The sequence below is a fragment of the Sceloporus occidentalis genome, unplaced genomic scaffold (assembly GCF_023333645.1).
Source record: "Sceloporus occidentalis isolate IW3139 unplaced genomic scaffold, rSceOcc1.0.p SCAF_4, whole genome shotgun sequence".
In the NCBI taxonomy this organism is placed as follows: domain Eukaryota; kingdom Metazoa; phylum Chordata; class Lepidosauria; order Squamata; family Phrynosomatidae; genus Sceloporus; species Sceloporus occidentalis.
Genome location: NW_028316984.1, coordinates 83,980,414 through 83,993,265, shown reverse-complemented (window position 1 = coordinate 83,993,265; position 12,852 = coordinate 83,980,414). Strand labels below are relative to the sequence as shown.

Genomic DNA, 12,852 nt, shown 5'->3' with positions numbered 1-12,852 from the left:
TGTTGGGAGACACAAGCTTGTTAAAATCGCTTCTTTTTGAGAGGCAAAGGAGAAACATCACAGCTTTGGTGCAGAAGCATAATTGGTACAATTAGCAGTTCTGATGCCTTCAACCAGGACTGGATGCTTCGTCACCAATCAGTTTGAAAGCCTGTTCACATACAAGTCTAAGTGATGCACAGCAATTGAAATGGAATTGCTCTAGAACAGTGGTTCCCAACATTTTTTCACTTTGTGAAGTCAAACGGCTTTCACGGCTGGCATCCGTAGTTTTTTGTGGGTTTTTCAGGCTATGTGGCCATGTTCTGGAAGAATTTATTCCTGCTGTTTCACTTGTATCTGTGGCTGGCAGCTTCAGAGAATTCTCTGATGATGCCAGCCACAAATGCTGGCCACATCAGCAAAATATTTGTAATTAATATAGTTGCTATTATTTCAAATTTATATGTAAATAAATAGCCCAAAATGTGATTAAAAAGCAATGGAATAATGAGATGAACAGGTAGTGCATAAAAACACAGACAACCAATAATTTATATACAATGAATGTTCCATGGAATCCTTGAGCTTTTTGTGTGAGGCAGTTTTTTTAAAATCAGGTTTAACTGATGTAAGATGCAGTCTTAAATCTGAAACTGCATACATTTTACTATGGTGTTTATTTTTTATGAAGGCATATAAGAGAAAGCCCTCTCGATCAGCTCTGTATTTTGACAATAGCAACCGAAACCTAACTGCCTTGTCAGAAAGCTGTTCATGTTCTTTGCTGATGTCTGCCCAAAAGTAAGTAAGGGATTTTTCTTTGAATTCAGCTTTTATAATAGTATCAGTTGAATGTTTAATCATTTTTTCTTTTTCCTTGATTGATATTCTGGCATCTTGGAAGTATTCTTCAATGGGATTGGCAAACCAGGGGTTTCTTCTGGTTTTCAAAAGTGCTTCTTGAAACTTCTTCTCCAGTTTTAGAGATGTACTTCTTGATTTTAGCCCTTTCGCAGGTGTTCAGTTATTTTCTTGCTCGTTGTGGAAGTTGTGTAAAGTTTCAAATATCTCAGGTTGGCCTTTTACAATACAGGGCCTCCAAAGATCTATTTTTTAAATCATAGATTCAATTTTGTTTGAAACTTTGAAGATCGTTATCAAACTATTCTGAACTGCCAAATTTAAATTATTTGTAGAAAAGAATCTGTTAAATATGCAAGAGCCTGAAGCCAATCACAGTAGTGTAACCTGGAAGCAAGTTGGAAAGGATAGTCTTAAAACTGGACTTCAGGTCTAGCATCAAACAGCTGGGGAAGGACTATACTACGAGAGAGCCACCTCACTTCTGTGTAAAGGAGCAGAGTAGAATTAAGACTCATATCCTCAGCTTTGTGGACTTTATAAAATTCATTAGTTTAACAGCTTCATCAAGAATGAAGTATAATTCATCAGCTCTGACTCCATGTTATATTGGCTGCTACCTAGATGACATGACAGTGAAGACTGGAATAAAAACCTGACAGTGACTTGCCTCTATCAGAGAACAGCCTGCAACAATTAGACCAATAATTCATTTAGTTTGAAATAACAATAAAAAACATTAAACATACCCTCACCTCTTGTGTGCTCTGTGAGAGAATGACAAAACAAAAGGTTTTCTTCAACTTCATCACCTTTCAAATACCTTGCAATAAGAAGCAAAGAAGTGAAATACACACTATCTGTGATTCTGTCAACTTGAATAGCAAAGAACTAGCTATTTTTAATTCTACCTATTACTGTCACCTCATCATCAGACATAGTCTGAATTCTTTGGTATGTTGTATTGTTAAAAAGAGGGATAGAGTTTATTTTCCTCACATGTTCTTCTCCAATAATACACAGAACAGCTTCTTTTACACAAAGAGAAATTAAATTCTAAGTTATAGTATGATTCTTCTCACATCAAGCAGTAAGATAATTCATATGATAGGAAGCTTCAAGCACATTTTCATTATTTTTGTTAGTTGACAAGAACAATGTCATATTCTGATGTTTTGCTAGGCAGTGGAAACAAACCACATTCCTAGTTTGTATGGCTGGCATGTTTTGCTTGTAAATGCCACAGGAATAAAGGTTTCATACTACCCTCGGAGAATACTTCCCCACTACACAGTGTGGCTTAGGACAGTCCTCATCTGCTATATACAAAAATCCATATTTCATGTATCAACCACAGTATTTTCTTTTTAACCATGTGAAGAATTGAAGACTGCCTTCTCACTGTTTTGCACTATTAAAACATTAGTTCATCCCCTGAGAAATTCTTGGTGACTGATTAATAGCCACATTATATTTCAGCTTTATTTGCCAGTTTTCAATCAATGATCCATATTCAATAATACATGAATTGAAAAATCAATTTAAAAAAACTAAGTGATGACAAAAGAAGAGACTTAGAGAAGACCCAAAAGAACTCATTAATTGAGGATTACCTGCTACTCATTCGTTCACAAGGGAGGAGGGAGAGCAGAAGATTGCCTTCAGCCAATGGCTAAGTCTTGGCAGGTCCACCTCTCTGTGATGCCAAGCTTGCCTCTACTGCCAGAGTTTGCCATGGGACTGAAGCATCAGGAGAGAGGAAAGCTACTGTGGGAAGCTCCAGGCAGCAAGCACACATTCTTCTTGCTGGGAGTGCACCATCTTGTTGTATCTTGTTTTATACTGTTGTCATATGTGCCTTTTCCCACCATTATTCACATACCCCTAAATGTGCTGTTTCATAACCTTGTAGATACCTGTACCCCAGGCATGAAATCACTGGTACTATCTTACAAGTCTAGAAGACCTAAAGCTATAGCTACCATACCCAATCAGCACCTTACTTTCTTGATCAGTTTTCAAAATAGAACTGTAGATATCTGTTTATGTAGCTGAACACAGAAATGCATGGAATAAATCCTTCTTTCGTGTAACATTTTGCTCTTCCTGTCAATCATTAGTTGGAACCTATTCCTCCAAGCACTCTTTCAAAAGCTTTAGCATAAACTGGTAAAAAAAATTAAGTACATTTGTATGGTTTTCTATAGAAACACAAAGTTCTAACACAGCAGCTGTAACAGTCCTTTTAGGACAGAGAAATCTATATTTCTCAGATATTGCAGTGATATTACAGCAAATGACTAAGAATCAAATTTCTGGATATTCTTCTCATGATCTTAACCTCTGTTGAAATTTAGAGATTGTGAACACCATGTACATTGATGACATTTATAAACAATGTAAGACACAGACCAAATATTTAATTTTACCAAAAACACTGGAAATGAAGGCATGGACTTTTCCCTTACTGAAACTGAGAGACATTTAAATGCTTACCTTTGACTGAAATGTGTTCCCACTGAAATTTCATTCAGCAAGCATTGCCATATGGATTTATAGGCTAATTGCTCAAAGATCCCCTCTCCCATTTTAAGGCTACTCTTCATAGAGAAGTTATTGCACAGAAACTATACAAATTATTACTGGCTTCAGTTGAGGCATATGTTCCTCACCAGGACTGGCTTTCTAAGAAATCTTCTTAGAAAGCCATAGGGTAAAAAGGATGTTATCTTGTAACATTTTATGCAAAAACTTTAATTTTTTTCTCTAATGAGGGTTGTAGCCTACAAAAGGTTTGTGGCTGGACCAGGGGGAACTCGCTCTACTTCCAAAAGTAAGATCAAATGGCCAGAATCCACACTTGTTTGAAGTTAATTTTTATACCCTACTTGAAGGAATCACAAGATTCTTGTTTTAAATTTTTGTGATAGCACTAGTATCATAGCCTAGATAACAGAGCTTTATGGGATATATAAAATGCAGCAGTTCTAATAACAGCATGCACATTTATTTATGTGGATAGCAATTATGACCCCAATTCAGTTTTAAAAAAAAAAGAGATCAGAAAAAGGAAGTTGCTCTTTAACTTGTCTGTACAGACAAACGAATGAGAGCTGATCCTACAGAGCACAACTGAGTACAGACAACTGAAGTGACATTCTAGCTGCTTCCTTGTTCAAGGGATGCCCTGTGCCAAAATGCATGTCCCATAACAGAAGTAATTTCCTGCCAGTTATTTTGACCATCCTCCCAGAAAGTAGAGATCTATTTCTGTTCACTTTCCCACAATATCTCCACATACCTCCTACAATATCCAAAGTAAAATGTAAACATTGTTGGGACCACAACACTGTCATTTTATTTCCCTTATATTCTCTCTTACCATTTCTGCCTGAAGAAGCCTATGAAGCTTCAAAAGCTAGTGTCATGTATTTTACACTTTTCCTCTTGGCCCAATGAAGATATTATCAAAGAATGGATTTTGGATCTTCTTTGGGTTTCTGTCCATGATGTGTAATTCTCCTTAGAACTGTCATGATAGTTCATCCTTCATCCTACCACTGAACTCCCATCTTCAAACCACTGTTTTTGTGTGCACAAAAAAAGCATACATGTATACCTCTACAAAGCTCATGAAGATGAACTGAAGACAGCAAAATATTTAAAAGGGTATTTTAAAATATAATTTTAAAGCAGCATCTATTATGGAAAGTTTGGAGTCCCTTCTAGTTTGGAGTGCTAGAAGGATAGAGGACAATGGACTGCCACTACTCACAAAGAACTGGAAGGACACCACAAACATTCTACAAAAGGAACAGGTTGTAGCCAAACACACACCTGTCTAGGAAAGGATGGGATCCTAAATTAAACTTTGTTTAAAGGCATCCATAAGGATCACATACGAAAACATCCTTTCCCTCTCTTAAAAAGAAACTTGCATTTCATCTGGTTATAACATGTACTATTATGTTGGTTTAGCTACACATGTGGTTGATGTCTAATAGCTTCATGGAAGGTTGCAGCAAGCAGAACAAGAGCTTGTAGGCTTGACATCATGTATGGATAATCACTGCACCAAGATGTATATAGGGATATTTCTATATTTTTTATTTTAATTGTATTTTAATTTTTTTTACCTTTGTATTTTAAGGGCTTACTAGTTAGGACCTAGCCTTTAAAACACGGTGTTTAGGATGATGACCCAAAAAGGACCTTAACATGAAACCAATAGGATGGCTTTTAGCCATGCAGCAATAGTAGGTCAGAAATACAAAATCTACAAAAATCATAGAAACTGACATAACAAAGGAATGTAACACAAAAAAGATTAGCAAAGTGACGTCCGTTTTTAAAAATGGGTTTCTTTAGACTAGGACATTTCCAATTTGGCATGAATTCCTGGGATACTCAAAGGAGCAATAAAAAAATTAGATATGGCTTGAAGCCTACTGTGTAATGTAAATTAATATCTACAATTATGGTAGTAGTTTTAGGCTAATGTTTTCCACACACACAAATACACATATACAAATACACAATATGAGGCTGAAAAGCTGCTCAAGCATGCCCAAATTCTAATGTACCATGTTTAAGGTAAGAAGGATCCTTTCTTCCCTAATGTATTTGCAGATAATTTTAAGTATTTCATACTTCTTGTGGTAGCATGTCCTCCATCAGTATACTGTTTTTCTAGCCTCATAATACAAAATCCCATCGGTTAAGAATGTTACATAGATATATTTTGTTCTTTTTTTTTCAGGAGAAAACTTTTACTCATCAACTTTCTCCTTGAACAATGAGATTGTAAAAATATGTTCATTAGATCATTAAGCTAGAATTTTTACTTCTCCCTCAACATGGCTTTTGAAACTATTTACCAGGCTACTAAAAGCACAGATACACGTGTCAGTACAATCTCTTGGCACTCTTCTCCATTACACAACACCTAACCATCTTTAAAGATGTGGTCAGTATTCTAATTACAAGAACTAAAGTTGTGCAAAAGCTGCAGTTCCTGATGATCCAAGTCTACCTTTGGTATTGAGGCTGATTTATGCTCTCAGTAGAAACTGAATCAAAACCAGTGTCTGAACCAGGTATCATTACTTTTGGAAAACCTTATGATGAAAAACCACTTTCACAAGTCCATGATTTAAAACACCTGTTGTTGACAACATACAAACCAATGATGCACTTATATTTTCTAAACAGGAACAGCCACATCAGAATCAGGGCATCGGTAAGCAGGAACCAAGATATTTAGCCCTTTCTCTGTCATGACCCTAACCACACAAAACACAACAATACACCTGCCCATGAATGCCACTTGCACTGAAAAGGAAATCCTAGTGGGATTAAGGGGACTTCTCACCCAATGCAACATAGCCTATTTCATTAGGAGGAAAAAAATTAACCACCAATCTGAGACTGCTTCCTCTCCTTCCCTACAGCAACTATTTGCATTAAAGAGAAGTACAGTACAGCGCGCCCTTCCCTTATGCAGGGATCCATTCCGGACACCACCACCCCTGCATAAGGGAAAAAACGTGTATGCTCGAGCCCCATTAGAAGTAATGAGGCTCACGCACATGGCACATGCCCCATTCCTTCTTCGGAGCGCAAGACGAGTTTTTCTGGTGCTGCTTCCAGCGTATGCTGCACGCACCTATAATGTATTCATTACTCTGACACAATTAGCATTATGTCTAGTGCAGACCTTATTTTGATTGTGTTTTTACAGAGTACCTTCTATTTACACTCTTAAGTCCCAGTTGTGACTTGCTTGAAAGAGGCTCTTTGTGAGAAGATACTCTCAGATCAGTAATTACCACCATGACTACAAACAGGATGGTAGATGGGACAGAACTCTGTTCAGAAGAGTCTTCTTTCAGGATATGCCAGAGTTGCATAAATCAGAAAGTATCATTATTAATAGCTGAGAAAGAATGGCCAGGTTAGTCCTGGACATTTTTCTTCCCCTTTAGTGGGATTATTGTCTTTGCAATTGGCATCTCATTGCTTTCCACCTTCTGGAGAGTGCAGGCCCTCTGGTTACAGTTTGGACTATATGGTACAATGTAGAAATGCTGGGTGAATAACTATCTATACTAGGGGGTCATTGCTTCTTTTCTCATTGCCTGAAGATATCCATTTAAGGCACAACTGATGACATCCAGAGATGTAAGCTTGGCTCCATTCCTACTGAGACAGCCAAGATTGCAGTGTTTCATATCGTTACTGGTCCTGAAAATTAGACTTGCTTTTTAGAACTGCTTTAATAGTTCCTTTTAAGAAAAATCTGTTTCAATACATTTTATAACTTCTTCTGTAAGCAAGGCCTGGAATGGAAACTAGGGAATATGCACTTGTGATTCACTTGTTTGAGAAAAGCCTTTGCAGTTAAGGATCAGGAGAATAACTGAAGTTCAGTCTAGTCAAATGTCTCAGTGAACCATTATGAATAATGTGTATGTGGCTTCGAGTTGTTTGTTGGATGACAACATACAGATGATAATATTGAAGAACTACCAGAACTGCCGCCTCAGCTAATACAACAAAAAATACACAAGCATGGGGGGGAGTGGCTCATTATATTGTTTATTCCTCAATTTAAAATGGCTAGTCATAATAAAAATAAAAGTGTGGTTCAGTGGAGACCACAGTTAACATATTGCCATACAGATAGAGTCATTAGAGATCGCTGAATTCCTGGGTTGCTCTGAATTTTTTCATGGGCATTTATGGGTGGAGAGAGATTTTTGGCATATGGAAAATATTGCTTTTTGGTTTGTTTGCATTTTTCCTCTTCTTTCTCTTGTCCAGTTTGGGAACAAAGAACTGTGACACCACAATAAATCAATATGGAGCAATTAATAAAAGCAATGTAAAAGAAAAAAAGCAGCTGGGGAAACAACCTGGGGGAGGGCATTCTAAATACATGTAATATCTCCACCTGAAGGACCCAGCCCCAAAACCACTGCCACCCTCTGCTCAGCACCTCAGGCACCCTCATGGTTGGGCACCTAATGTGCTACTAATGCTGCGTATGCTACTCTGCCTGGGTTTCAGGTGATACACTCCTGTTGCTAGGAATCCTTCTCTTAAGGTAACTTATGAAAGCCAGTCTGAAAGCTGAAAACCTGGGAAACCAAAGACTCCCCTGATTCTCCTAAACCCTCCAGGTCCCCCAGGAAAGAAGGATCTACTCATGGGGAAAGTCTTCCAGTAAAATATAGCCCAGGTGAGTAGGGATAAAGAAAGCAGTGCCTTTCAATGCTCCCTCCTGGAATGCACAATTCAGAGCTGGGCAGAAGCCAAGCTCATGCCTGGTCACAAGCACTGGGTTGACCAAGCCAGGCCAAATGCCATGTTGGCATTTCCTCAGGTCCACCTGTCTTGGAGTAGTGTTTTCACAGGGGTTCCATATCCTCTGTGGGCCATCTGACCCATTCAAAGTAAACCACGTGGTTGACCCAATATACCCCCCAAGCCTCCCTTGAATGTATATGATTTATACATAGTTTCCTCAAGCCCAGCAAATGGAGATTGCCTGGGCTTGTCTCCCTCAATATGGGTAGATATATACTTTCTTTTTAGATTTATATTTATATATTTATAGATATTTATATATACACACACCCAGCAACTCAAAGAGGAAAAAATAGAATCCATAAGAATAATAAAAAAAATTTTTTAGATGATCCACTCCTACCGCACTAGGTGAGCAATTGCACGAGGTCCACAGTTGACTGTCCTGCTGGTAGTGGGGCAGGCTGTAACCAGTACCTTCTCCCACAGAAGAATGGTGACAGCAAACCCCTCCCCCTTCCTTCTCGGCAGTGTGCGCTACAAATTGCAGTCTTTTGGTTGGTTGAGAGGAAGAGTGCAGGCGGTGGAAGTGAGCAAGGCTGGGAGCCTATTGTAGTGTTTAAGGACTCTCCCAATCCCAGACAGTTTAGTTTAAAAATGTACTTGTCCCCTCTCCTCTCTCTCATACCCAACTGGTTTCATGAAAGATGTCCATGCACTGAAGGGGTAACCATTTGCTGAACAAATTCCTGTCTCCTGCTCATCTGGGACAGGATGTTTTGGAATCAGTCAGGGAGGAGTTGACAATGGGGAGATCACCTCCTCATACAGAGATTTCATACGTAGTCCCACCCACTCCAGAGACCTTCTTGACTCCTCCACGAGTGGGGCTGCTGAGAGGTGGCTGACCAGGGGTGGGTGAGGTTGAGCCCAGGCTCTTGGGCTGCCCATTGGACTTGCTGTAGGAGGGTCTCATCTGCACCTCGTCTCTGGGAAAAAGGAAGGATACAAGGGTGTCAGGAAATGACCACTCATTCAATGGTAATGGAAATGGAGAATGTCTCACTCTCAAGATAGGGTACGGAAAGGAAACTTGGAATATATCTTGCACTACCTTGGCTTCTAGAAGGATAGAGGACAATGGACTGCCACTACTCACAAAGAACTGGAAGGACACCACAAACATTCTACAAAAGGAACAGGTTGTAGCCAAACACACACCTGTCTAGGAAAGGATGGGATCCTAAATGCCCAGAGCTAGTAAGAAAAAAAGCCATAGATTCCCAAAACAACCCACTCTGGAAGGAATAAAAGGAGGGAACTGCACTGCATAAAAAAGAAATTCCCTAGGAAAAGAATAGGTAAGATCATGCTTCCAGTGTCTTCAAAAGGACAGGTATTTTTAAATCTACCCCCTTCCTGACAGCAGACCGGAGGGTCTCTCACATGCATACAGACAAGACAAAAAGGGACAACACTTAGTAAAAGGAGATGAAAGGACAATCTCATATATAGTGTTTCCGTATATGAGGCAAAAATCAGGCAGTCATCAGCTCAGGGACCTTATATGGAAGTCAATGGCCATCGCACACATCCAAGGAAAGTGGGATGCTTTAATCTACATGCCTCACCAAAAAGCATGAGGTTCTATGGGATTAGCACTGCATTATACAGTGAAGGATGAGGAAATGGTTCACACATTGGAGGGCAGGAAGGAAGAGGAGAGGTAAGACAGGGGCAGACGAGAGCAAGCACTATTTGTAGAACCCCGCCCCACAGCCATTCCCTCTGGATGCTGCTAAAAGAACCAAAAGGATCTTGGGGTCCTCAGTCAATACACTGATGGGGCAGGACTGAATGTGGTTTATCCTCTGACAAGGAACACTTAAAGCACAAGGCAGATGTCACTTGTACTTACTTTGGTGCCAATAAAGGCTGCAAGGCCACCTCCTCAGTCTCCGGGACGATGGCCTGGGGTGACTGTTTTTGGCTGCTGTAAGACACAGATTTGCCCAAATGTGGGGCAGCAGGCTGGTCTGGTGAACCCAAGGAGCGCACTCTGAGCATATGTGATGGTTCTGGTTTGCCAAAACGAGGTGCCACTGGGCGAGTGAGTGGGTTCTTGATCAGAGGGGAGCGCTTTGAATCGTCCGAGGAGGAGCTGGTACGTGGGGCATTGCTGGAGCCTGGTGTGGACTGGATGCCTGAGTCCCCCAGACCTGTATCCTCCTCTTTGGCTAGAGGTGGCGGTGTCGGAAACTGTTGCAGTAGCTTCTCCTTTTCCTGCATGGAGGCCACAATGTGGCGTGAAAGATTGTCATAGCGAACAGGTGAAGAATCACGGGGTGGCTGGTGTTTGGGTGAGCCAGAGCTTGGAAAACGACTGTGCAGGTCAGCTTCTCGTTGTTGAGCAATTCGGGCAGATAGGAAAGGAGAAGTGTAACCCATGGGGGGCTCTGGCTCTGGGCCTGCCTGCACAGACTCGAAGTCAGGGCTATCTGATGGCGTGAGAAGGCTGTCATATGACAAGCTCCCATTGCGTGTCTGGTTCACCAAGCTCTTGTAAGATGTTGATGTGGTACCCTCAGAGCGGATTGACTGAAGATGGCCCAGTTCAAAGCCCGTGCCTTGGGCAGACTTGAGGCTAGAAGAGCGGGAGCCACTGGAAAGTGGATCAAAATGGAAACTCTTTCCAAAAGTGGGAGAACGAAAACTCTCTGGCTCCAGGCTTGGTTCAGAGCGGTAGCTGGGGTTTCTACTGCTCTCAGCAATGGAGGTTGGCTCTTTCAGGCTGTCTCCTCGGCTTAGCTGCATTGGAGAGATGCCAGACATGACAGTCATTTATAAGCCTTCTCTGCTGTGCATAGTAACTGAGAAACATGGAGTACAAATTTGCTTCTTCAAACCACCCATAGACAAGGACTTATGCTTACTAGAAGGGAAAAAAACTTCCTAACACAGCAACCCTAATTCTGCAAAGGCATTTAAATACAATTGCTTAAGTTAAACAATGCAGTAACCCCCTTTTTGAGAGTCAGGCTGGTAAAAGAAGTCCTGGAACTGGACTTTGAGATGTTGGTTCAAATCTCCCTCTGCCATGAAGCTCCCTGGCAGGCACTGGCCCAAGCTTCCAGCCCACCCTACTTTATGGAGGTGCTTTGAAGGTAAATAACAGAATAGACCCATGTTTGCTTTCTCTGAGAAAGAACAGGACACTGATGCATGTAATATAAGTCCAGTCAGATGTCCATATCCACTGATTCTCCATCCACAGATGCAACCATCCAAGACTTGAAAATATCACAAAAACAAACAAAAACAAAACCTCAACCCCCCATCCTAAACTTTGCTATTTTATATAAAGGACATCATTTTACTACAGCATTGTACATAATGAGACTTGAGCATCCACAGATTTTGGTATCTAAAGCGGGTCCTGGAACCAAATCCCAGGGGTACCGAAGTGTTATTTGTTTCATTTAATAAAGCCTTGATTCATTTAACAGATTCTATGTGGCTGCAGTACAAACAGTTTCTCATTAGATGAGTATATAATAGTGAACCCAAGTGTTTGAGTACTTATTAGTTTGGAAGTGAAACTAGACCAAAGTAAGTCAGGATTTTCCATATACTAAAGGGAACTCCTTGGATACATAGAAGGATGTAGGTTTTTGAAGTAACAGAAATATGAATTTAACTTTATTGTTGTTAATTTAGGACTTCAACTTGTGAATAAGAGACCTCCAAATCATCCTATCATCAATAGTCCTGCTCAGATCTTGCAGACGCAGAGCTGTAGATTCCTTGATTGAATCTATCCACTTGGAATGTAGTCTTCCTCTTTTGCTAGTGCCTCCTGCCTTACCAAGCATTATTGTCTTTTCTAGGGAGTCCTGTCTTCCTATGATATGTCAAAGTTTGACAGTCCAAGTTTCATTATCTTGGCTACTTGGAAGAGTTCAGACTTGATTCATTCCAGGACCTATTTATTTGTCTTTTTAGCAGTCCACGATATCTGTAGAACTCTCCTCCAGCAACACATCTCAAATTAGTTGATTCTCCTCCTGTCAGCTTTCTTCACTGGCCAATTTTTACAAACTGTTTCAATGACTTCATTGTCTACTTTAAAGTTATGTAAACCATCTGTGGTCCTTTCTTCCCCTAAAGGTTCAACTGGAAATCTGCCTTTGCACTTTCTTCTTTGACTTTCTTCAGTAATCATTCCAAGTCTTTGCTATTTTATGCTAGCAGTATGGTGTCATCTGCTTCTTAAACCTAATGTTCCTTTCTCCAATTCTCATGCCTCCTTCTTTTGAATCTAATCCTGCTTTACATATCATATGCTCATTGTAGAAGTAAAAAAATAGGGCGATAAAATGCAGCACTGCCTGACTTTTGTCAAATGGAAACAATTCTGTTTCACCCTATCCTGTCCTGATGGTAGCCACTTGTCCTGAGTACAGGTTACGTATCAGGAAAATAAAATGTTGTGGCACACCCATTTCTTTAAGAACAAGTCATAGTTTTTTTTATGATCTGCACAATCAAACTTTTTGCTATAATATATAAAGCACATGCTGTTTTTCTTCTGAAATCCTTTGGTAAGTGCCATTAGACAACATATGTTTGCAATATGATCCCTAGTCCCTCTTCCTAAGTAGAAGTAACACTTCATATACACATATTATGATTCTGTTCCAT

General features: G+C 40.1%; 1 protein-coding gene across 1 annotated transcript in view; it reads right to left on the bottom strand.

The window, feature by feature from the left end:
* Window positions 1-7,424: 7,424 nt before the first annotated feature.
* The window catches only part of ZDHHC5 (zDHHC palmitoyltransferase 5), a 61,147-nt gene continuing 55,719 nt past the window's right edge, over window positions 7,425-12,852 (bottom strand). The window contains exons 11-12 of the mRNA XM_089520625.1: window positions 10,070-10,959; window positions 7,425-9,140 (exon numbers count right to left, since the gene is read on the bottom strand). Of these exons, the coding sequence (XP_089376751.1) occupies window positions 8,975-9,140; window positions 10,070-10,959 (1,056 nt within the window). The 3' untranslated portion in view covers window positions 7,425-8,974. The remainder of the gene's footprint in view (window positions 9,141-10,069; window positions 10,960-12,852) is intronic.